This window comes from Barbus barbus (genome assembly GCF_936440315.1).
Source record: "Barbus barbus genome assembly, chromosome: 6".
Classification (NCBI taxonomy): domain Eukaryota; kingdom Metazoa; phylum Chordata; class Actinopteri; order Cypriniformes; family Cyprinidae; genus Barbus; species Barbus barbus.
Window position 1 is genome coordinate 5610679 of NC_136734.1, and position 27481 is coordinate 5638159.

The 27481-nt window shown below is 36.3% G+C and overlaps 1 protein-coding gene across 1 annotated transcript; it reads right to left on the reverse strand.

Annotated features, from left to right (window-relative positions):
- Nucleotides 1-1809: 1809 nt before the first annotated feature.
- LOC306871986 (mitogen-activated protein kinase 1-like) lies at nt 1810-27163 on the reverse strand. Its single transcript, XM_079420293.1, has 9 exons — nt 26712-27163; nt 14413-14595; nt 12783-12972; nt 11060-11176; nt 10644-10758; nt 6253-6384; nt 5916-6025; nt 4969-5097; nt 1810-4413 (listed from the first exon to the last, which is right to left on the reverse strand). The coding sequence occupies exons 1-8, from the start codon at nt 26855-26857 to the stop codon at nt 4981-4983; spliced, it is 1110 nt and encodes a 369-aa protein (XP_079276419.1). The 5' UTR covers nt 26858-27163; the 3' UTR covers nt 1810-4413; nt 4969-4980.
- Between the last annotated feature and the right edge of the window lie 318 nt (nt 27164-27481).

The following is a 27481-nucleotide window of genomic DNA, read 5'->3' on the forward strand; positions in this document are numbered from 1 at the left end:
TATATAAATGCTAGTCATATTACAGCGAATGAACATGACAGTAGTCATTTCCAACATATAGTATAGAAAAATATTGAATATAGACTACAATATGTAGAAATTGATAATGTTTATATCGAACGTGTTTGAGAATATAGGTTTATAATGACGACATTCTCCTCCGCAGACATGAAAACCAATCAGGTTGAGGATAATTTGTGTCGAACCAATCAGCTGCCGAGAGAGATCGCTCACAGAGCCAATCACCGCAGGCTCCGCGCTCCAGACAAACACGAGCCCGCGCACACAGCATCTCTCTTGTTTTCGATAATGCGCGTTCACTGCAACGACACGTGCCAAATCGCACGGCAGCGCGCAGCAGTCCTTATAGCATAACACGTGGTTCAGGTAAACAGCGCGAAGGCCCGGATGTTGGAGCTATTTTTTTATCTTTTAACTCAGACAATAACAACGTCATCAGTGATAATGTAAGTATTAGTTGAAACGATAAATATGATATATTGATTATTAGTAAATAAACCTGTTTGGCCAAATGTCGGTAGAGGTCTTGATAACTGCCTCGAATGATGGCAATATCATATGAAAAGTACAATAAGCAACCAAACTAACTCACATTCTCCATCAGCGGGAGTAGTTTAGAAACCGCAGTCAATAATATGTAATAATTGAAGGGAGGAGAATGAAAGTATTTGCTCGTCATAAATAAAGTTAAACTCTGTCTCCATCTACTGTATCAACCCTGCAATTGCTCCAAACGCTACAGGCATCTTCAGAATTATAGAAATTGTCCAGTGGCTGTGGTCAACATACAGCTCAAAGACTATAATAATAATAATATCACGATTAAAAACGTCCATTCTGAATAAAATTAGTGCTAAGCTAAAATAGATTGCACTATAATAATAACGACAATAATAATAATTATGGACCAAGCAGGGACCTTTTCAATAGTGATTTTCAGACTAATGATAAAACCCCCTAAAATTCTAGCTTTAGTACAATGACAACTAAAATAAGTTTAATTAATATATAAATATATATATAGATCATTTTTTATTTTGAGAAAAATAGACATTTCTCCCAAATTGTTTCCAAACTGTTTTTCGCTTTTAGTTAAAAAAACTAAATCTGAAAATTAATTTCTGTTTCTACAAAATATGAAAATATAAGACAATTTAACTTGTGACTACTTGCCCCATATAGCATGACAACATGCAGTTACTGAAAGTATTTTCAGTCAATATTTTTTACTGGCCAATTTAACACTTTTTTTTTTTTTTTTTTGTAGTCAAGAATTAAATTTTTCTAAACCTTTAAGAAAAAAAAAACAAATACGCAAAATGTGTGACAACTAGCCCCAATCATTAATTGTAATTGCCTTCAGACAGCTGGATGTTTACATAAAAACCTTTGTCATCATGCATTAGTGTTAAACAAGAATACAGGCATTTATTATATAATAATGAATGTCTAAATAGTTCTCATCAAGTTGCAGACGCTGCCACCGGTTGTCATGGACGGCAGGCTTTCACAGGAACCAAATCAGGCTCACGATCATTTATTACTACATCACTGCACCTTTTCTTATTCACGCAATCAAGAGTGCAAAGAGTAGCACTTCTGTTGCTGTGCCAACCAAGACACAATGGACGTCACGTCGATCACTGCCGTGCACCCAGATTGAACACAACTCAACTCCAGCTTACTTTACAGCTGATCTTAAACAGAAAGACACATTTGTTCTGGTTAGCGAGGTGACATGTAACACTAGCATTAATATCAGAGGAGACAGAAATCTGAGGCAGAAATATAATACAATTGGTTTTATTCTGCAGTTTCTAGGTTACATGACTTGGCAGATGCAGAGATCAATATCGGCAATGAACATTGGCCGTCTTTTTGAGCATTAAAAACAAGCCTTTGAGACATAATGCCACTGTTTTCAATAGATTCAAAAGATTTTAATATAATTTTGAAATATTTGTAATCACAAGTTTCCCCAGAGGAACCAAAACCTGGGGGTTTCGAAGCTCGTAAGTGAAAATCACAACAAAAAGTTTGCCATTGCTAACAAAAAGGAGATTAATACACAGAATTTCTTTACAAGATTAATCATATTAAATCACTAGACATTCATTTTTACAATAAAAACAGTTCTGCACAAAACTTTCAAGAACTGAAGGCAAAATGCAACAGGATCAAACCAGGTAGGGCAGAAAGAAAACGCTTATTTATTTTTCTTTACTTCCTCAAATGAATCACAAAAGCTGTGACAAATAGGACTTAAAATTACATAGAGAGAATTGTTAATTTTTTTTGGTTTTCACTTTTTTTTTTAAATATATAATTTCAAGAGTATGCTGCAAAAGAGTCACAACTGATCCCCAACAAAACAAAGCTGCACAATAAATGTAGTTATTCGTGACGCAGAAACAGACAGGCTGCACACGGATTCGGCAGAAGCTATCTTACAGAGTTTCACAATATATTGATTTTTTAATTCAGTATTTAAGAGAATCGCCCCTTCTCTCCTTGATCAACCAACATCTGATACCACCACTATGTGGCGTCTTGCCATAAACGTAAAGGCAAAAGTAATGTAGGGTTAGTAAACCAAAGAGGAAGCCAGTGTGGGAAAGAAACACTTGCTCAAGCCATGCACATATGCGCATATCAGTATCAATAACTTAATGTTTTAGACGTCATTTTCGCAAACGTTCAAGTGCTGTATAATTTCACAAGAGTATGCATTATCGCAGGTACAGTTCCAGGTAGACTTTCATTTCGCCTGGGTCTCGACCTCGTTATTCATTCACCAGCAGACAGTATCTTATGGTTGAAATGGATTAATAAAAGTTGCATTTCCATGGCTAGAGGCTCCTAATTTCCACGTGGAATTAAACCTGACGTTCCTGGTTGAGCTAGTTCATCTAAAAAGCTAATCTCGACTATTAACATATATATTTTTCTCCAAACACTGAAAGGAACCTGGATTTTGAAAGAAGTGCAACCGAAATGAACAAGCAAATTAAAGAGCTTTTTTCTTCTTTTTGAACTGATTACACTCTATATAGGAAATATGGGACCACAAAAGGTAGGATATAACAAAAACCTGAGAGTCCAAGAGCGGAATCCCCAGCAATGTGGCACTTCCATTTTCTTTGTTTAGAAAGCTTTTTAACAGTCATGCAAGGGCACAGTCTTATTGATACAAGGCGGCTGGGGGGTGCAGGGAAAGCAAAAAAGACACAGAAATATACAAAAAGGAAAGAATGAATACAGATGAGCAGGCACTGTACGTTTATAATAGACATTGATTCCAAATGTACCCATTGTTACTGAAAAACTCAGGATTGTCCCGTGACAGAAGTTTCTCTACACCCATCTAAATGATAAAGTCTAGTTCCTAGATGGACCTACATGCATCTTTAGATAAAAACACCTGGATTTCAGAATATATGTAAACCTGCATGGCACTTGCTTTTTTTGTTAGGCAATTTGAGGGCTTAGGTCAAATTTTGGACACAAGTACACATTTTCCAAGGTGGTCTAACATCTTTAGAGTGGTCTTTTCTTTGGTGCTTAAGCAAATGTAACAGATGTGTCTCTTTTCTAAGGTTTCTAGAAGTGATTGAGAATCGATATACAAACAAATATATATTTATTAAATGCAATTACCTACAGGTTTTAAATAATTACAGGTGTTTAAAAATCACACACTTATGTATATGCATGTATATTAGTCAAGTCACTATAAGGGGGTTTTAAAATAATCTGATAAATTAATTTTAAGGGGTCAATAGTACATACATATTTGCATTTATGAAAATACATTAAAGCCTTAAAATGGCACCGTGGCAAATTTCGCGCTCTGTGCACTTTGAGGAAATTGGCAATGCACAATGTGGATAAATGCGAGTCCACTGCATATACGTTCTCTCCCTGTTTGATCTCTGTGGGACTTAATGGCTTACAGACACTTTAGAAAAGCAGCTTGTTGGAAATATTACCAGGAGGCTAGAAAGAAGCACAACAATAACACAATCATAGACGGTTTTTACTGAAGTGTATCAGGACTGAGAGAAAAAGGGTTAATCGGAATCAGAAACCTCGACGAGGTGTTGTCCACAAATACACGCGGGCAAACGTTCACACAGACGGGCAGGAAGAGAGAGTGTGAGAGTGAAAGAAGCTCTGCGCTTTCATTGTAATGAGACCGAAAGAGTGAAGCAGGTGAAGAGAGGAGTGCATGTTCTCAGCTGGGGTCAGTTGAACTTTGAGGGCTGCCTGTAGTTTTGGAGTTTAGGAAGAGGAGCAGATAACGATGGTGATGGCGATGAAGACCAAAAGAGGACCACAGCGCAGAGTGGAGTGGAGACAGAAGCATCAGCATGATCGAATCCAGACCAACGCCTACAGACAGAGCAAAAAAAACAGGATTAGTTATGGTTAAAACATAATTCAAATACATTCCAACCAGAGTGTGAATTTGAGGTTTGCAAAGTGCCAAATTATTGTAAAAATTGGCTTTGGTGAGTAATTAAACCACACTACCATTCATAGGGTTGGAGTCAGTAAGAAATTAATACTTTTATTCTGCAAGGACACATTAAATTTATCAGAAGTGACAGTAAAGACTTTAGATTTCTATTAATCAAAGAACACAAAAATGTATCAAGATTTCCAAAAACATTAAGCAGCACAACTGCTTTCAACATTGATAATCATATGAAATGTGTCTTGAGCTGCAAATCAGCATATTAGAATGATTTCAGAAGGATCATGTGACACTCAGAACTGGAGAGCTGTGAAACTATGAATCATTTTAAGAAATTAACAGAATGGAAATTCCTCTTTAAGAGCTCAAAATGACTGAATTCTTCACCACTCACAGTTACATGGAAACTAGACTCATCTAGGTTTTGTTGTTTATTTGATGCATGCATCTGGCTTCAGTCTACAGTTTACCTGTGTGATAGGCTATGGTCTGTAGCCTGGTTGGAAACGTGCAGTTTCTTCAAAGATCAGCTCTTTCAAAGTCTCTTTGGGCAAGTCATCCAGCTCCATATCGAACTTAAACGGAGCCTCTGCAACAGGCTATAAATGACAAATAAAGCATAGTTCCTGTGAGATAAAATGCTTTACCCACAGTTCCTTTGCTTATACCAATACAACAATATTTATGGTACCACAACCATTTTTCAGTGTTGGTAGATGAAGTCCTACATTTACCAAGTACAGTCGTCAGTGTTGCCATTTGTGCAATAGCACCAGTGCTAAACTACATGCAATTTGTCATTTTTGGATACAAACAATACAGTCATAGATGCAATAAACATTATCAAAATTGCTGTTGTGAGAAGGCAAAAAAGGGAAAATGTGCTAATCAGATAAGACATGTTATCATTAGAAATCTTACATTCACATGCTAAAACAACCAATTCCATTATACCAGACAGTCAAAGATTATTGTGGCCATGTGGCTATTAAAGTGCACTTCATAGTGCTCATGTTTGAAACGCTCTCAACCTTTGACCACCATAAACTCTAAGATACGCAACAGCAGAGAATATGATGAAGATAGTGTTCTTGACAGCAGAATATAAGAATAGTATTTATTTTTTACTTTAAAATATTTAATGATAATTAAGCATGTAAATGTAAGATTATTGTTATTATTGCTCTAATTGTATAAAATAATAATAATTATCATTATTATTATGCATGTAAATGGATGATAACCATTACTGTTATTATTAACAAAAACAACGATAATAATAATAATTTCAATGTTTGCCTTGTTGCTCTTATTGTCATCTTAGTGGAACATTTTTCCCTAATACAATTTATTAAGACTATTATCAAAAGTAATCCTTACTAAATAAAAAAAAAAAAAAAACTAGTAGTGAACTGACCTCATCTGTGGGGTCATAGTACTGTTCCAGGTACGGGTGAGCCAGCGCCTCCTCCACCTCAATCCTCTTATGAGGGTTAAAGGTCAACATCTTATCCAACAGGTCCAACGCTACAAGAAAACAGAGACAAATATATTCAAATATCACACCATTAAAAACAAACCTCTAGTGGATGCTGCTCTTTTTAATGGATGTTACCAAGTACAGTTCTACTAAGCTTTTAATTGTTATAACCACAAATTTAAATATATGTTGTTAATATTAGTCAGAATGTGAGCGTTTAAGGTGGCTTGGTCTCAAGATACGTGGATGTACAGGTGTGGAGATGACCTCTGACCTTTAGTGTCTGCGTTAGGAAACAGGCGGTTCCAGGGCACTTTGCAGCGGAGAGGAAGTGACAGCAGGTAATTTCTCGCCTTAATGTTGATAATGCAGTTGAGATCCTCCTGAGAGGGGGAGCCCAAAATACCTACAGGACAGAGACGAGACAAGAGGATTAGATATTAAATTATGAAAATATCGACTAGGAGAACAAGAGAACAAAAGGAAAAGCAAATGTGCATCATTATTTCCTCAGTTTTTTAAATAATATTAAATATATATATAGTAGATTGATATATAAAGAAGTCACATATGCACACCTTATTTGCATGCATTTGATCAAAATACAATATATGGTCACTTTATTTTAAGGTCCAGTTCTCGCCATTTACAAACCATTAACTACGACTTTTGCCTCAGTAAACTCCTAATTTGCTGCTCATTAATAGTTAGTAAGGGAGTTGTTAAGTTTAGGTATTGGAAAGGATTAGGGATGTAGAATAAGGTCATCCAAAATATGTGCTTTATAAGCATTAATAAATAGACAATATGTTAATAATAGGAGAGAATTGGTCCCTATACTAAAGTGCTACCCAATATATTAATATATTTTCAAATGTAATTTATTCCTGTGATGCAAAGCTGAATTTTCAGCATCATTACTCTTCAGTGTCACATGATCCTTCAGAAGTCGTTCTAATATGCTGATTTGCTGCACAGAAAACATTTCTCATAATCAATCAATGTTTACAACAGTTGTGCTGATGTTTTCATGGAAGGTTTTAGATAGAGACTCCAAATTTGTTTCTTCTACCTGTGTGCCAAATTTCACAACTTTTTACCATACCTTTCCACTCATGTTTACAGTATTCAGTATTCAATTATTCAGTAGCTGTGCCAGTTAGGGATGCAGCGATTAACCGGTTCCGTGATTAACCGCGCTTTAAAACGTCACGGTTAATTAATCGTAAAGGTTCCGCAAAACCGAGTGTTTCTGTTGCACGAAACTCAACTGTTGCAGCCTGTGCAAAATGAAAACAAAGTCACACTAGTGGTGCACCAGCTTCAAATGACGCCCTTATCAGAGACACGGAGGCTACTACACGCATTAGATTAATGACAGAGGGACTAAACAGCAAAGCTTTATTTCCACCAGAGAAATGTCTGTCGATAGTGTGGGACCATTTTGGGTACACCAAGAATGACCAGGGTGTCATTTAAATATTGCCGTAAAAAAACTAATGCTAAGGAGCGAATACATAAGGGATAATGCACGGCTAGCTGTACATTGAATGATTTTAATGCACGACATGAAGGCAAGAACCACCTGATGCGAAGCTACGGCTCGTTAGCTCAGCATTCTGCCCGCTTCAGATCAGAAAGAGATTAAATAGTGCGGTAAGATCACATTTATTTGAATTAATTATAATATTTAGCTACTTGAATTAATTATTCGAGAGAGAAGGAGAGAGAAGTGACAGTTGCCTGTGTGAATTAGCCTACCTGTGTCTGTGTCTCTCCAGTAGGCTATTTCATTTATTTAATTAATAAAAGTCACAGGCAGCGTTCTCAAGACGTTTGTGTCCTCCTGAATGAATCTCCGATCTCACAAACCAAAACAATAGACATGATTTTCTCAGGCTACATGTAAAATCATATGAATTATTATAAAGATTATTAAAATGAATACGTATGGATGACAGTGGATTACAATAATATTTAACGTTATTTCCATCATTAGTAACAGTTTTCCCTGTGGTATAAATAAAGTTAATATTAGTTGTATATTAATAATACTTCATTAAATGTATTTACTATCCCTGTTGTAGTATTATTTATAAGTAAAAACCAACAAGATTTTTTTTTTCACCATGTTTCCAAATTCTCTACCCCAGGTCCAAAAGAAATGTAAAGAATGTACAAACTGAAAACATTAAATACTTTTGTGATCTATTTCCATTTCTTATTTTCAACACCTTTTTTAATTCTAATGGGAGAGATGGACTTTTGTTTGTTGTTTGTTTATTATTATTTTGTGCTGTATTGTTCGTTACTGTGTTATTTCTGTTTCAAAAGCCAGCAATAAATAACACTGATTTTATACATTATTAATGTTGGGAAATTAATAAATGCATAATAATCGTCATAATCGTAAAACCGTGATTATTCATCAGACAATAATTGTACCAGCAAAATCTATAATCGTTGCATCCCTAGTGCCAGTGTGAAGTAGAGTAGGAAAAACAGCCCATTTAATTTAAAATTACAAAACAACAATTGACACAGTTGTAGAATATGGCACATTTAATAACCTAACTAGAAAATGCCACTTTTTTTGGTTCTGTGGACACTGAATTGAATAAATGCTTGTTCAGAGAATGAGAGAGATGGTACAACAATAGCCCAATGCACGAGGCTAATGATGTGTACCCGCAATCTAAATGAGGAAATAAGTCGAGTTATCAACAAGGAAACATCTGCTCGCACAGGCCAGACAGGTTCAAAGACACGCATGCTAATGGCGAAAGTGTTACTACAGAGATCGTCTCGTTAGGAGCCATCGCTATGAGATTGGTGGGAAAACACACACCTTCAAAACACACGCAGCAGCCTGGACAATGTTATCAGCTCGTTGCAGGGTCAAAATCAATAGCATCTCTGACAGGAAACACTGAGTTTTTAACTGATGCAACAGACGGAGAAAGGAAAAATAAAGAGAAGGGAAGCGACGACATCTGATGTGCTTCTGCTTGCAAGGGAAATGATGAATAAGACTTTTTGGCGATAACAATCAAACGCTTGTCTAAGTCTTACTATGCAAAACTGACCACAATGTATCGTGTTTCAGTCCAGAGATGGATGGTCTATGTGAAGCTTTTGAAGAGCATTTAATCTACATCAATTATTCAGCTGACTGAGCGAGCATGTTTTTCATTACAGATGGACAGCTTTATGAAAACTGTACAAAAAATCTCATGTTTCTTTATAAGAAGAGCTTGATGTCCGTGCAGACAATGTGGTGTTTAGTCTTCCTGATGTCCCATGTGATTTAAATATTCACCTCAACTTCAACAATCAACATGAAAAAGTTCAGATCTATCAGAATTAGCAAGGGTTTCTGCAGGTTTTAAGTTAAGTTTATAACCTTTACGATACCAAGTAAAGCATGTTTAAGGAATGAACGCAACCAATCCCAAATAATTATTTTAAAAGATTTTCAAAATCAAGATACATTTACTTGAGAAGGAAAATTATGCAAGAAGTCTTCTTTGAGATTTTTTTTCCAACAAGTTTTGTGGGCATTTTTTACCATTAAGCCATTTTTTCTAAAAGTGTGCATCCTCTTTTGAGTCAAATTCTTGCATTTGGGCTATTACCAAGCAAATTAAATCAGCATCAACAAAATGTATCTTTGCAATGCATCTGAAGTGGCATTTAAATGTATTTACACACACTGTTTAATGCAGCTCAGAGGGACACAGAATGCTAACCTGCAGTTACAAATGCATAAATAATGTTTTGATATTTGAAACCTAAAACGTTGAAAACTGATGTTTGAAATTATTTGTAAAAATTAAGATACTTTAAAAATGTGAAATTAAAGCGGCCAGTAGGTGGCAGTTAGTTAGCGTTAATAAGCGAGTCATTGCGATTGAACCAAATCATTTAAACTGTTGATTCATTCAGGAACGAATCACCGTCATGTTGCTCAGAGACACAAAAACAGTGCTGTGGCTGTGTTTTGGAATTATTTTTGTTGGAGAAACAGAGCAAAAGCAGGAAATATGGTGTCTAAAACATAAGTCTCTTAATATTAACTTCTTGTTTATTGAACAGTTGCATAAAAATCAAAATCACATTAGTAATCATGCTGACTTTTGGAGAAAAGATTGCACTCTTCGCGTTATTATTAACTATATGAAATGATATACCGTAAATATACACTATACATTTTCTGCCCAGTAGCCTACACAAAGCAGCACAGCACCGGACTTTGAACTTGCAGCACTCATGTTTATTTAATGAAATCATAGCTTTTTGAAGTTTAATCGTCACATTCAGCCATATCGCAATTCTGGTCTTTCCGTCTCCAAATTTAAGACCTCTTGAAATCATAATTATTAATTATTAATAAGTATTCCTGTTCATCTCAATCATCTAAATTCATCTCTCAGTATATGTCCTGAAAGCTACAGTTTTTCTTTATACAAATCACTGAGTTTTCTCACTTGAGCTGTAAATGTCATATGACTAATCACACTATACTTACAGGAAATGACATGATGACAAGGATGTCTGGCTGTTGGCACCACAAGAACATAAACCTAAACCCTTCACTAGTGGCTGTAAGCTGTGAAGTCAAAGGCTGCAGGCAAGGAAATATATAAAGTCCACAGGGTTGTTTACCTAAAATGTGGTTAAGCTGGTCCAGATAGTGTTTCCCAGGGAAGATGGGTCTATTCGAAAGCATCTCAGCCAGAATACAACCGACTGACCATATATCAATGGATTTAGTGTAACCCTGCAAGAGAGAGAGGCACATACATTAAGAGATTGTTCATTGATACAGTATAGCTATCAACATTTACCCAAAAAATATTTTTGTCATGCATTTTTTTGATATTGGACTTTTCAGGGTGATGGCAAATGAATGAAGAAAATTACTACCTGGAAGTAAATTACAACTGAGCTAAAAAAAAATGCAATGGCCAACCAAACACACACTCGAGACAACAATGAAATAACTCCAGGATTAGACTTAATCTGTGTTTGAATGATCAGGCCAACCAACTTTGAAAGATCAGGCAGGCCTGATTCCTCACCTTAGAATTGAGCATAATCTCTGGTGCGCGGTACCAACGTGTGGCTACATACTCCGTCAGGAAGCCAGTGTGGTCATGGTCTGGATCAGCCACCCGGGCGAGCCCAAAATCACAGATCTGTGGGAGAAAAAAAAAAAAAAAAAAAAAGAGGTTACAGAGATTTGTGAGTATCCAGCAGTGTCCAAGATGAGTCTGCCATTACTTTGCTTTAAAGGGGTCATCGGATGCCCATTTTCCACAAGTTGATATTATTCTTTAGCATCTTAATGAAAAGTCTAACATAGTTTGGTTAAAATTTCTCAACGGTAGTGTAAAAAACACCTTTTTTCCCTGTCAAAAACAGCTCTTTTCAGAGCAAGCCGTTTTGTAGCATATTCCTTTAAATGCAAATGAGCTCTGCTGACTCCGCCCCCTCTCTTCCAAGCCGCTCTCTCAGGGACTGTTTACTTTAGCAGCATTCATCGTGAAACTTGCTAATTAGCACAATATAAGGAAAGGCGATTTGCAAAGATTCATTAAAAAACCTTATACTAACTACTTCTGTGGGTGAAGCTGGATCACGAATGATTCGCACAAACAAACGCATTTAGGCAGATTGGGGGCGCATTCCCTTCACAAACAAACATAATCCACTGTGCCTTCAGCGGCTCAGATGTCGGGAGTAAATGACGACTGCTATGTTCATCATTACATCCAACAACAAAACACAGCAATCGCTTCGGAGACAGGGGAAACGATTTAACGAGAAAAAAAAAAAAAAACTTTTTTTTTCCATTATAGGGTGGTTGTGTACACCCTGCCAACACACATTTCAGTTCAAACAACTTGTGACAGTGCATGTAGCATCCGATGACACCTTTAATAAAACATGGTATGGTGGCAATGGAGTTAAAAAGTGATAGTTATGAAAATACAAGGACTATGTCTGCAACAGCAGAACAGTTTCAAAACAATTTGAAACAAATTAAAAACAATTTGAAGAAAAAAAATATATAAATTTAAACAAAATTCTAAATTTAAAGTAAAAATACAAGTATTTTATCAAATACTTAAATAAAAACTTGTACATAAATGCTTACAAAAAAAGCATATTTAATTTTAATTTCATTTAAAACTGTGAGATCAGTTCAATGTTTTTTTTAAATATCATTAGTTAACCTAAACTAAAACCATTCAAAAAAAAAAAATTGTTACTTGAGATAAATGTTAACTGAAATAAAATATTTGTAAAAATTCAAGGCATTATTTCTCATTTTAATTTAGTTTAAATTGATGTAGTAAAATATTGATGTAGTAAAACAACTAAAATAAACATTTTATAAAAAATTAACTATAGGTTTTCCTTATAGTAGCTATTTTGTGGCATTGTGTGCGTGTTGTTTTTAAGAAAATTAAAATAGAGAAAAAATAAAACTATACAGATATTTAAAATCAACAAAAACTAATAAAAAAAAAAAGAGACAATTTATTTAAAATTATTGCACTCTTATTCTATGCGCTCCATTTGGCTTACTAGTTAAACAAACTCTTTAGTAACAAGGAATAAGTTTATATTTGTGAAACTTACAGAAAACACATTAGTAAAATGGAAGTTATGTGCTTCGTCGTAAAACCGACAGGTGCCGAATTCTGAAAACATTGTTTTTCAATTCAATTTGGTGACACAGAAATGCCACGCTTCATCTTAAATGCGTTTAAAATGGCATGACGCAGTATACTTCACCTTGAGGTCGCAAGTAGTGTTGAGCAACAGGTTAGATGGCTTCAGGTCTCTGTGGAGAACGTTTGCTGAGTGGATGTACTTCAGGCCGCGCAAGATCTGGTACAGGAAGTAACAGATGTGGTCATTGCTCAAGTGCTGTGTCTTCAACAGCTTGTACAAGTCCGTCTCCATCAGATCCTGTACAATGTAGCTATAGTTCGTCAACGTCAAGGCCAAACACAAAGCATGAGATTAAGAAAGCAGAAGTCACGAAAGTTTGTTGAACTGACAAAAGTTTGTTGAAGTTCATGCTACCTTCAAACACTTAGAATGTGTAGCCATACTTTTATTCAGCAAGGATGCATCGAATTGATCAAAATTGACTTAAGATATTTATAATCTTACAAAAGATTATTTCAAATAAAAAAGGGAAGTGGTGTGTGGCCAAGTATGGTGACCCATACTTGGAATTTGTGCTCTGCATTTAACACATCCAAGTGCACACACAGCAGTGAACATACACCTGGAGCAGTGGGCAGCCCGGGGAGCAGTTGGGGGTTCGGGGCCTTGCTCAAGGGTCTCACCTCAGTCGTTGTATTGAGGGTGGAGGGAGTGTTGGTTATTCACTCCTCCACCTACGATCCCTGTCGGACCCGAGACTCGAACCCATGACCTTCGGGTTACAAGTCCAACTCTCTATCCACTTTCTTGAGCATATCAGAATATCAGAATGATTTCTGAAGGACCATGTGACACTGAAGACTGGAATTTTACAGAATTTATTGATTTTACTGTATTTTCAATGGCCCCAAAATATTGAACAGCAGTGTATATGCTAAAAGTTTACCTTTTTAAATAAAAAAGGTGCTCAAAAGCACAAAACTGTAAAAGCAATATCTATGGAACTAGAATAGTTTTGTGGAATCAGAATTAATGATCAAATAGTTCACAAGTGCTATGCCTACTAGTGATCCTAAGTAGTAAATCTTTGTTTTGTTAGGTTGTGGAAAAAAAATAAACAGCAACAAAAAGTACACGCTCTTTGCCACGTTCTGTATTAACTTCAGTAGAACAAAAACTGCAGCCTTTTGTGTTTCTACTCCCTTTAACCGCAGCTCTGGCATGACTCTAAACACATCAGAGCAACACAGCGATTAGATCATACAAAACTACTCACTATCCACACGCCTACTGACTATTGATTTCTGGACCTAAAATTAACTCTTTACTAGAGATTTTTGCATCGTCTCAGCCTACACAGTTGGAAAAGAGCATTGTTTGTGCCAGAGGCTGCATTTTCAGCCTGAACATGAATATTTAGAAAGCTGACACACAACTGAAAAATGTAATGAATTTGAATTTAAATTCGTCTTAATATTCAGTTTGTCTCCCTTTTTGCTTTAAATGATGGTAGGACACAAACTAACATACATAAAACCTGACATGTTCTCCAGCATGAAAAAAACCCAAACATCTTTAGCTTCATTGGAAGAACATTTGACTGTCTGTAACAAAGAAGCCACATGATCAACGTCACCAATGTACCTAAAACATAGTACAGAATTACAAATACGTCTTAAAAAGTGTTAACTTCCCTTTGCTTCAAAATCCTACATTTATTTCCAGGCTAAAATACAAATAAAAAGGATACACGTCTTTCATCTGGTCGATGGTGGGGGTGCGGATGATGTCGTTGATGCTGATGATGTTCTCGTGCTTGAAGCGGAGCAGGATTTTAATCTCACGGAGTGTGCGCTGACAGTACGTCTGGTGCTCAAACGGACTGATTTTCTTTATCGCCACACGCACTTTATTATCACGATCATACGCCGAGCTGAAACAAAGAGAGAGCAAAAAACATCAGATCAAACTACTTTTTTTCTGGGTTACAAAACACCGTCATGTAGCTTTGTCATTATTCAAAATATTATTTGTGAGGTTTTCTTTTAGATCAAATGTATACCAAGTGACAAAGATATCAAGTGCACAATATAAGAAGTTTAATACAATGTGAATGCAGATGAGCCTTTCAATTATGGCCACTTTTCTGTGGACCTTTAGAAAAGCTGCTTTAAAACACTTCTCACATAGAAATGTGTGACCCTGGACCACAAAACCAGACATTTTGACAGGGTCAATTTTTTGAAATTGACATTGATCATCTGAAAGCTGAATAAATAATGCTTCCCATTAGTGTAAGGTTTCTTAGGATAGGACAATATTTGGCCGAGATACAACTATTTGAAAATCTAGGGTGCAAAAAATAAAATCTCTGTTAAGTTGTCCAAATAAAGTTCTTGGCAATGCATATTACTAATCAAAAATGAAGTTTTGATATATTTACGGTAGGAAATTTACAAAATATCTTCTTGGAACATGATCTTTACTTAATGTCCAAATAATTTTTCGCATAAAAGAAAAATCAATCATTTTGACCCATAAAATGTATTTTTGGCTATTGCTACTAATATACCCCAGCGACTTAAGGCTGGTTTTATGGTCCAGGGTCACATATAATATGGAAAGACTGACATTCAAGCTGAGATTACAAGGAGAGACTTTTGAAAGGCACTGGTGAATATGGACTATAAGTGTACAAGTCAAAACAGAGGGTAGAGCCAGATCTTTGCTTGTGAATGAGGGGAATAGGTATATACACCTATGTAAGCATATACAAATGTGTTTACATTAGTGCTGTCAAAATGAGTGCACTGATGTATGTGATTCATTTTTCCAGTTTAACAGCGTTGAAAATATTTAACGCAGTTAACAGGGGCGGAGCTTGGGTTGGCCACGTCTGACACTTTGACAAGGATTGCACTTATTTAGATGTAGAAAGTCTTTACGACCACATCAGAGACTTCTCAGACGTGCACTCCAACTTCGCCTCAGCGCCAACGCTAGTCAAATGAGCGCAGAAACATACAGGTGACAATGAGCTTCAGTAGAATAACAGTGAAATGTGGTCAGACCATATGTCAGTAAAAATAAATTTTCCTGTCCTGTCAGCCATTATAGTGCGCTCAGTGCATGCTCTTTAATTGTATGCACAAATATGGCATGCTGTAGCCTGTATATTAAAGCGTGAATGAAACTACGATCATGTGTGTCAGATCTGTCTCATGTTCAGCAGCGGCAGCTCTTAAAGTAATAGCAGCCAAATAACCAGCTGCTGTGATGTCTGTTAATCAAAGAACAAAAGAAAACAAGAGGAAATCAATAACCTTTGGAGCTTCAAAGATTCATCTATATTTAAATTTAGAATTTAGTGTTTGATAACTTTATGGTTAGGCTAAATATTATGAAAAAAAAGAACAATTTCATAGAGACATCAGTAGCATGGTATCAGTGATACTTGCCTTCAGTCACAAAAAGATGCCATTAAACAAATGTTAAAAATATACTACATGTTGTTTCCAAATTAAATTTAAAGATTGAATGTGAAATTGTTGCAATATAAAAGCATATTTAAAAACTTTAATGTTAGGTGGGATTAAGCGCGATTAATTACTTTTACTAGACCGCACTAGTTTACATATATGCATGTATATATGGGACTGATCTACATAGCTACATACTGTAACCAGTTTGAAGTTTTTTTTCTGCTAAAAATTTGGAAAAAATACCTATGACTGTACCTTTGAAGCTGAATTGACGGTTTGTTTGACTATGTCTTATAATGTTAGATAAAAAATTAAGTAACAATTCACAAAATGTAAACGTGGGAAAAGGGTGGTGGTGGAAATGATGCTTGAAGGACTAATAACCATAAATCACTAAGCAAAAAATAAAAATTAAGAATAGTTTCACTTCTAGTTAAATTATAGATTTTATCTTAAAAATGTACAACTGTTTATGATGACTCATATTTTAAATATTTGAGAAATAGCAAAATCAAAAGAATGCTTTTAAAAAAAAAAAAAAAAAAAGTTGAGAAGTCCAAAAAAGAGAAATTAATAAAATCAACCAACCCCTCAAATATAAAAAGGACCTGCAACTGAAGAAACACCCAGATACAGTCTCTTTATCATAACTTAATGTAAAAAACAGTAACATTTATTATTATTATTAATATATATATATACATACAGTATGTATGTATGTATGTGCATGCATATATGAATGCACACACTACGTACATAAAAAAAAATAAAAAAAACTTTCAAATCACCTCTAACCTTTTGCTTAGACGTTTCTAAAGCTCATCTGTGCCACTATTCTTCACACATGAGGTTCATGAATGCAAAGAACTTGACAGATGCAATCTCATCTGACCGTAACCATGAGCTGAACTCTCTGCACTGCTGACACACTGTTAATGCCAAATCTGTGTCAGGTGCACCAATAATGCAGCGTCTGCACCATTTGCTCTCACGCAGCAGAAACATGGTCATAAAGTTTTTTTTGATGATGCCAAATTTCAATTCGTGCAAATTGACAAGTACAAAGTTCACGTATCAAGCATCTGGCTGACACCTTGCACAGAACACTCTAAAGGGCAGAAAGTGGAGAAATTACGCAGAGGTGAAGACCATGAAAGCGAGAGGAGAGAGAGAGGCAGAGATGGAGGGACACAGCAAAACAGCAGGGAAAAGGAGAGAGCGAGACATGGTTTCCACGGAGACGGACAGGAGAGACTTTGCGGTTAGGAGTTATGCAACAGGCTGTTGCCATGGTAATGTGAAGGAGGGGGGCGGAGACAGGCTGAACATTGGTAGTGAATTTACACAATGCTCTGACAATGCCAGATACCCTCAGTGCGAAAGAGGGAGGAAAAAGACGCTCCAATGGTGTACGTCATGTCACCAAATAATAAAGATGTCTATAAATAAAGCTGGGGCTGCATGATAACTGAAGGGAATGAATGCAGGATGTGAACATCCTGAAGACTGAATATCTGCACAGTAACAAGCACGGATATAAAACACCGAAAAAACTCCCTACTTTAGTGTTGCTTGTGTGTAAACCCTCAGCGCGGCATCAACAAAGTGTAGCTGAAAGTCTGTGAAACAATCGAATAATAGGGCAAAGGAAACCACTCAAATGAGGCTTCTGCACAGCCGTTTAAACTTATGAAGACCAGGATTCGGGTAAAGCTCATTAATCCTGCCAAGAACATGTTTAGCTTCAAAACAAATGAAAATAGTGCAATAAAATAAGATAATAAGAAAATTATTAGGACTTAATTAGAAAGATTTCTTCACTCCAAACTTTTTAATTTATAGGTTTATATTTTATTGAAATAAAATGTGCAAACAAGTACAACAACTATTACAACGCATAAATATTTCATTTTTTTTCACGTAGAAGTACAAGCGAGATTATTTGCATTACACTAATAAGACCTGGTCAGAACGTGCTTAAAAAAAATAAATAAAAAATTAATACAATATGCAGACCATTAATATTATTTCATTTAATGACAAGTACATTTCTTCGCCCCAAATTCTCATTAGTATAACAGGTCTGGAAGGTTTTTATCCATATTTTATCAAAATTAAATAAGCACATATTTAAAGGCAGTACAACCAATATTAAAATTCATAAATACTACATAATGTAATGTTTTTTTTTTATTATTTAAGAGTAATGAGATCGTATCAGTTCTCATTACTTTAATGCAAATAATCTCAAAGCGAAAAAATAATTAACATCAATAAAAATAAACTAATAACTAAATACGTAGACCATTTCGTCGCCTGAATTTCTCTTTACCATAAAGTTATTTGACCGCATTTTATTAAAAACATCATGCATTAAAAGGCAAATATTAAAATGCATAACACAGCCATGTTACAGTAATGAGAAAGAGATAACTTGCATTACGCATCTGCACCATTTTCTCATAAGCCAGCACAACACATTTTTGTCATACTATAATAATGAAATTGAGATCATTTGCATTGCATTCATGAAAAATGGAAATGTACTTAATTGTCATAAGAATAACATCTCAATCTTTCATTTGACTTTGGGGTGAATCATAACCCAGGCATGTTCTTGGTTTTGAAAGATTCACCCATTTAGATGTGTTATGCAATATGGCATTATATGTGTTTGACATGTCTATTTGTGCATTCACAAGATCCCTTTTAGCAGGCTTCTCATGCTTCAAGAAAACAGAGATGCTTCTATTTTAGTGCACCTTCTGAGGGTGAAGGCATTTCGAAGACTCGTGGAAATGGGGCCGGGACGCCACAAGGTTGGATAATCCTTTCCTTTCTGTTCCTAACCCAGAACGCCCGCACATTTACAGCTGTGCCAAGAAGCTTTTCACATGTTCAAGAACAGTAACTAGGTTGAACGGTTACACCATTCTGAACAAGTGGATCACACAGGCCTTACTTCACAAAACTAGCTGTTTAGAAATGTGAGGAGTGCAAAAGTCATCAACATGACACTAGGGTTGCCAAAGTGTTAAGACATTGCTAAGGGGTTACAAATAATAAATTAACCACCGTGAATTGCAACGACAGTAAAACAGTGCTTTTCCACCCTCATATGGGATTGTTCTTGATGTGCATTGCAAAAACTACCAACCATGCAAATAAAAATAATCCAGTACTCTGGCTTTCCTCTGCTTTCCTTCTCTCCCTCTGCTTCTTCTGACACTCCTCCCAGTCAGGCTGGTTCATGTGACGGTGGATTGACGTCCTTGGCAGAAGGGTTGCTATGGAGACTGGCACCGTGACAGAGTTTGGCATGGCCCAGGCAATATAGCCACAAACAGTCTGCGCTCAAACAGCGTGCGTGGTGCATGTGTGTGTGTGTAAGCGCAGGCATGTGTGAGCGTGACCATGTATTGACTAATATATTTGTATATGCATGTGTGCACACACAAGATCTTGAAGGTGCATAAAAGAAAGTGTAATTATCTGACTAGATCCCTAACTGCATGTACGTCTATCAAAACCTGGTGCAAATCAGTGTAGGCTTCAAGATTTCCCACAATGCATTAAAAATGCCTTGTACTGACATGTTCATTATTTATTTCTCTGGTAACCACAGGCAATAATATAAAACATTGGGGATATCAGGCAATATTCTGTACATCTGAATGGGGGAAAATAGCTTTTAAAATTTGTATTGTTTTTTTTGCATTTAAACTTTTTTTTTATTATTTAGTTAGTTGCCAAGGCAATATTTCTCAATTGCATTTAGGTTAACTTAATGCACTAAAATATCTAAATCTGAAATAACAAACTATATGGAAATTGGAGAAAAAAAAAGGGGGGGGGGTTGTTGGGAACACCAAAAATTACTAAAACTGTAAAAAAATAAATATTAAAAACTAATTCAAAATATTTAAACAAATTAAACACTATTTTTATGATTGCATCTCAATACTAAAATATCACTGCCACAAACTAGGTAACAGGTAACAACAACAACAACAAAGTACTGCAAAAATACAATTAAGGTTAAGACAAGAAAGCACATAATAGAATAGAATATAGACAATTATAATGACGACAGATCAAGAATCAATCAAGTGCTCCTGAAATCCAATATTCTTTAAAGTCATAAAAAAAAACCTATAAAATTCTTAGCTATGAAAACCAGAAACATGCAATTCTCAAAGGAAATTCGACCAGCACAAACAGACTCCATTTACTGAACTCAAGCTCAAGTGAACAAACAGTCATTATCGTAATTATTAATGTAATTTGAACAATAATGAAGAGGTGCTATTTGCAACGAGGGCACACAAGATATCAATTTACTCCAGCTATAGATACATGCATCTGAAAGAGTGAGTCAACCTGCTAAAGCAAACAGCCATAGAGAGATAAGCCTTCACACCAGACCCGTGTGACACATTTAATGGTTGCACAGGAAACTCTTACCCTCAAACAATGTAGGAAAATTAGTATAATTAACTAATAAGCAGAAGAACTGTGGTTATATTACTAAAAGCATAATATAACTATCAGTAACATTTTGGAACAGCATAAAAGTTCAATTACACATGTTCAACATTTATGGTTTTAAAATTGTGGCATTAGCACCACAGACGAGAACATCAAACACTAAATATATCGGTGAATAATCTGTACATCTGAACAGGGCACTGCTTGCTTTTACAATTCGTATGAAGTTTATGGTGAACATCACCTGACCAAACCGGAAAAAAGAACCCATCGCATCCGCTTGTCTGAGAAAGTGTTAACAGCATTATGAACCGATGGGAATATCTACAGACTTTTATGGTAATCAGTTAACCAAGCTGACGTTTTATTCCACTTTATTATCAGAATGTTACTGAAAAGAAGAAACTTTTAGATATCAATGTGCATGTGAGATGGGCATCGTTTATGATCACCTTGTATCTCCTTTGAAGGCATCTTCAGTAAAACAGCTCCATATTAAAATGAAGCACATTAAGTAGTAGTATATATTTATTCAACACCATGTCAGCATCTTCGGCTATTTTCATGGCAAAAACTATTTAAAAAATACAACTATAACAAATACAATAAAAACCAGCAAACAAACAAGCAAGTTATATTACATTAACATATGATAACAATTATGAAGTACATTAAAGACCCGAACTTTAAAAGACACGACCTGTTTTACAGAATATGGAATTTTGAGCATTTATTAATCTTAGTTAATGTTAGTCAACATTTACTAATACATTTTTTGAAAAATTTCAATTTAAAATGTTAAAGGAATAGTTCACCCAAAAATGAAAATTTATTAAAAATGTAGCCTCTGGCCTATCCAAGATGTAGATTAGTTTGTTTCTTCACTGGAACAGATTTAGAGAAATTTAGCATTAAATCACTCGCTCACAAATGGATCATCTGCAGTGAATGGGTGCCGTCAGAATGAGAGTCCAAACAGCTGATCAAAACATCACAATAATCCACAAGAAATCCCCATGTCTCCAGTCCATGAATTAACATCTTTTGAAGTGAAAAGCTGTGCAATTATAAGAAACAAATCCATTAAGATGTTTTCACACCAAACAATTGTTTGTTTCCAGCTAAAAAGTCCTCGATCAATAATATTGCTTTCTCCAGTGGGAAAGTCATCTAGTCTGAATCAGGAGAGAAATATGCAGAGATCAAACACTGTTTACAAGTGAAAACAGTTAAAAACATTTCTAACCAAATGTGTAGGACTTTTTCACTGAAGGAAGTGTTATTATGAACCAGAAGCAATGTTTAAAGTTGAAATGCCTCGATGGATTGGTTTCTTAAAAATATGCAGCTTTTCACTTGATGGGACTGGAGTGGTGTGGATTACTTGTAGATTGCGATATTTTTATCAGCTGTTTGGACTCTAATTCTGATGGACCCATTCACCTCAGAGGACCCATTGGTGAACAAGTGATAATGATAATGCTAAATTTCTCCAAATTGGTTCTGATGAAGACACAAACTCCATCTTGAATGGCCTGAGGGCGAGTATATATTTTTGGTGAACCGTTCCTTTAATGCACTGTGACATAACATGAACAAACAATCAGCAATTCTATTTTTATTGACTAACATTAACAAACACAAATAAATGCTGTACAATAATATATTGCTCATTGGTAGTTCATGTTAGCTAATGCATGAACTAGTGTCAACAAATGAGACCTTATTGTAAAGTGTTACCAGTTAATTACCAGATGTGAAAGGAACAAACAGCATTTTTGGTAGTCTAAAGTAGGAGAATTCCAAAGAAAACATTCAAAGCACAGTGCTACCACAAAATTCTAAATCAAGCAATTTCACAAATTAAATTCAAACAGAAGCCGCCCAATTAGCAGATGGCTGCTTTTATGACATTAGTGAAAACAGTTTGTAGAAAAAAAAAAAAACTGAATTCAGTCCAGACTGAAATCGAAGCTAGAGCATTATGTTCTGTACCAAACAGAAGATAATGTTTGGAAATGAAAACAATGTTTTATAATCCAAAGTAGCTATTAAAACAATTTCATGCACTTACTGACAAAAATCCAGATAAAAGAGCTGATATACTTAGCAACAGCTCAGCTACGAGTTCCAGTGTTTCCCACAAATATATGCATGCCAAGTTAAGTAATTACGAGACAAATTCACTTTTACGTCAGCATTAAGACCACAGCACTGAGACCAACTTCATGAAGTACAGAGGCAGGGTCATGTCCTCCAGATTGAACACTAAGAGGAACTGTAACTGGTAGTCAGTCCTGCAGCATTCCTCCTCATGGTTTAGAGACACTGCCCACAGAGCCACTTCTGCAACAACACACCACATCAGTGTTGCAAAACTTTTGAGAATTAAACCGGCAAGTAACAACACATTGTAGTCAAAGTCAAAGGAACACACACAATCTCTGTAGATTTCAGAATCATTGATGCATGGATCAAGTTAGGTCCAAAACAAATTTGGAAGACCATGCAACTGCTGACAAATATCAATCAACTGAACATTTGTTTGTAAAATTACAGTGACTTCATTTCTCTGGTAACCGCAGAGAAGAGCATAAAACAAAAAATATCAGTAAATTATTTTTACATCTGAATGGGGCACTTTTACAATTCATATGGATTTCAGAGTGATCCAGGCGATGAATGCAAATACTTTGTCAAAACAGACAATCAACAAATCCTAAGCCCAGGCAAAAAAATAATAATACTTTATTAGAAACAAATTCTAATACTTTGGAATATATGGTCTAGCACAAGCTCAATCAAATGATTTGGTGATGCTTTGAGACGTGTAATATTCCATAATAAACCTCACAGCATCTACGGGCTCTTTCATGGACACCATGTAAGCATGCAAACATTATGCCAATTTCATTTTGTAATTGGAAGCCATATCCTCAATCTGCAAGTGTGACAACATGCGTTTAATATCCAGATTATATTTAACGCCTCGTTCATTTCTACCTAAAACACTAAAAGCTGTATTTAAGCCTCTAGAATACAGCTTAATTACACTTGCCATGTGAATCTCCAGCGGACGTCACCTCCAGTAATTAGACACTGTTATACAATGGGAGCAAGCGCTTGTTACGGGAATCAGCGCTTCAGTGCGGCAGAACAACAAAATGGACTGCAGCCTTTCGCCTCACTTTCTCCATTCCTAAATCCACTTACCCGCCCCTTCCCTTCCATTTCCTGGCCTCTCTTCGCTCATTCACTCGCTCTCTGGTTTAAAACTGAAACCCAGCCTGTTCCCAACCTCCCTCAGTAACACGGCTAAACTCCACATTCTCCAGCTATTACATCACAGGGGGCCTCTCAGCGAACGCCAGGCCCGTGGATGCTATTGGAAGAAACTGACCCGCAGTTGCAGTTACTGGAACGGTTTTGTGTTTACAAATGCAGATAACAGATCCTGGATTATGGACGTCATCAATTTAGAATATCTGTAGATGCTCTCGCAACGGTGAACGTGTGTGTACAAGAGAAGTCTTCTAGGATTCAAGGAAATCGGCATCTGATTGTGATCAAACGGCCTATTGTTTGTGACTTGCATTACTGGTTTCAGAAAACCACTGCCAATGGTAACAGTGTCTTTTGCATAATACGAGACAGGATGACAGCCACCCGAAATGCTTCCTCATAGACAGAGGGGTGTAATGCAGGATGCAAAATCCATTAGAACATCCAGAACTCCCAATCGGCAGTCCAGAATTTATATCAGAAGCACCTCTAGGATCTTTCTACACTATAATACTCCACCAATGGGATCACCGCTATTGAGAAACTGAATTAAAGGAGCTATTAGGTAAAATTCACTCTCGGTGGGATTCAAAGCATATTAGAGGATACTTGAGTAGCTGATGTCATCAGCAGATCTTTGTAAGAATACTTCGAAATAGATGTCAGCAAAATTAGTTTGTGCACATTAAAAATATCAAATGACAGATCGTGTGATTTAATGCCGCACCACCAGGATGAAAACTATGAACAACAAAATTCATTTGATGCCAAGAATTGCTTTTTAATACCCAAATGTAACTTCTTTCTAAATCTAATGACTTGCTGCTATATTTTATTTTTGCACATTAGCAAATAGTTGAAACATACTGTCATGTAAATATTATGGCGACAAATGACAGCAGAGTGCTAAGAGAAATACAGTAAATATATCATGTGAATAATGGTTATTAGTATTTTGTTTTAATATCTTTGATTCTAAATCATGCAAAATCATAAAATGTATAAATTAATGAGAGAAATTAACACTTATTCAGCAAGGATGCATTAAACTGATTCTTTTGAATGTTCAATTCATAAAAGAATCCTGAAGAAAATGCATCACAGTTTCCACAAATATATTAAGCAGCACAGCGGTTTTCGACACTGATTGTGATTATGTTTCTTGGCAGCAAATCAGCATATTAGAACAATTTCTGAAGGATCATGTGACACTGAAGACTGGAGTAATGATACTGAAAATTCAGCTTGGCATCACAGGAATAAATATGATTTTAAAATATATTAAAATTGAAAATGACTCTTTTGAACTCACTTTTAGTGCATTTTATTTCAAAATGGTAGTGCTATATGCATGTAGGTGTGTGTCATATATATATATATATATATATATATATCTCACAATATAACTAACACAAGGGTGCATCATTGTCACACCTACGGTTATGCTTGTCTCCAGTATAACAGCCTATTGGTATTCTTCTGTTGATAATTATTAATCAAGATTCTTCTTTACTCTTAACTCTTTTGCAAAGGCTGTTGTCAGTCAAAAGCACGGCTGCACAAAGGCTTCAGTACTGTTGCAGCCTGTTCAGCACAACATGTTACAGGCCTACACGTCCATATGACAGTCAACCCAGGGTGGCTTGTTCTACTCTGTAGCTGTTGGAGTGGGTGTGAACCATTCATTCATCCGTGCGAGAGAAGCGAAACTAGGCCTGCCAGCGATGAGCTCATTCGTTTAGCCAACGGACTCCTCTCACCAGAGCAGATGGGCCATCAGACTGCAAATTTGAGCCAGCAGTCTCTCAATTGTAACAAAGCTATCTTGAAACTACACAACAATTCTCCTTTGTTATACAATTTCAAAACCAGTGTATAAATCTCTCTGTATACAGATTTGATTTACAAAGTAGAGAACATTCGCCAAGTCTTGGGAAGCTGGTGAAACATTTATATTTGGAAAATGATGCTCATCCGCTTTAGTATATCTAACCAACGTTTAAAGTTAGGGCTGTAGGTCCAACTCGAGCACTATCAATTTCAACTGTTTTTCGTGGGCAGATCCAACAGCGAAGTGCCACTTGTTCCTACTAGTTTCGCACAATCTTGGGGAGCCCGCGCCCACGCCATCCTGGAGAGCCCTACCACCTTGACATTCCTGGAAAAGCACTGCGCAAATTTCACATCTACACCTCTATTAAGTTTTGGTCCTTGTCTGACATCTGGTCGGAGCTAAAACAGTCCGATATCTTTGGATTTACAGACTGGAACTGCCCCACAGATCATGCACCAGTGCATCAAAAACATTTCGGCAAATATCTATTAAATCAGTTTAACATATAATATGAAAATCATTATAGTAGTAGCAGTGTTATATAATAAATTCAATTTAAAAATCTATTTATATAATCTGAAATTGCAATGTCATCGAGTTAAAACCTAAAAATCTAAATGCAACAAAATATTCTTGACAGAAAAATAAATAGCCCAAACTAAATCTGCAACGCAAAATGATTAAATAATGAACCACCAGCTCATGATTAGAAGTGCTTTGACATATGTCAGACTGCTGTTAATGCACATCTAAAACTAAGCTTAAAAGTCCAGCATAAAGAAAAGTGCATGCAACTGGTTTCAAGCAGAAGCAACACGATAACGAGAGAAGCGGGGGTCTGGTGCACTGCGCTGTGATTGAATGAACAAATCCAAGCAAGCGACAAAAGGAAACATCGTTACAATTGTCGGAAAAACAACGGTGACAAAGCGTAACCTGTTTAGAAGTGCAAAAGCATCTTACCAAACCATGCCGTATGCGCCTTCTCCGATGTACGAGAGGTTGCTGTAGCGCGGCCCGACGTCGAAAGCCTGACCGCGGACCATCTCGGCACCGGATCCGGGGTTCGGGCCGCCGCCAGCAGGGGCAGATACCGCAGCTGTCGCCATTGCTGAGAAACTGAGCTGCCTTTACACGCACAACAAACGCGCTTTTCTTACCCAAAGCAGTTTATGAAGCTCGGGAAAAGCTCTTAGGCTTAAGAAAACACCGCAGGATAAGCGACGTGGTTAAACTAAAGCGAAGTCTTCGCGTCGGAGTCAAAGGAAAGGAGCGGCTGAAGTGTTGTTAACTGGCACATATATATATATAGTGATAGTAATCAGCGCGCAGCGTGTTCTGTGGCGAGACTGACTGACTGCAAGCGAGAGAGCGAGAGCGTTGCCGCAGGAAGTAACGGAGAAGGTCACGTGGGTAGGGAGCGGAGCGTGGTTACCATAGAGATAGAAGTTACACTTCATTCCTCCAGAGATGCTTTAATTTACGAAGTCAGACGAGGAGAACCTGTTGATAAATCGGGATTTTTGATGGGTAGGTCCTCTCGGTTTTACAACGGTTGCAGATAAGATTGTAAAACTGCTTATTAGGAAATTATAACAGATGTATCATGTTTGGGAGACTATTTGTAACAGTTTAAACACTTATAAATGAGCTACACGGGTGACAGACAATTCGTTCTCTGTGTAGCCGTTACAAACAAAACATTTACAGGACAAAAATCACGTCTGGATTAT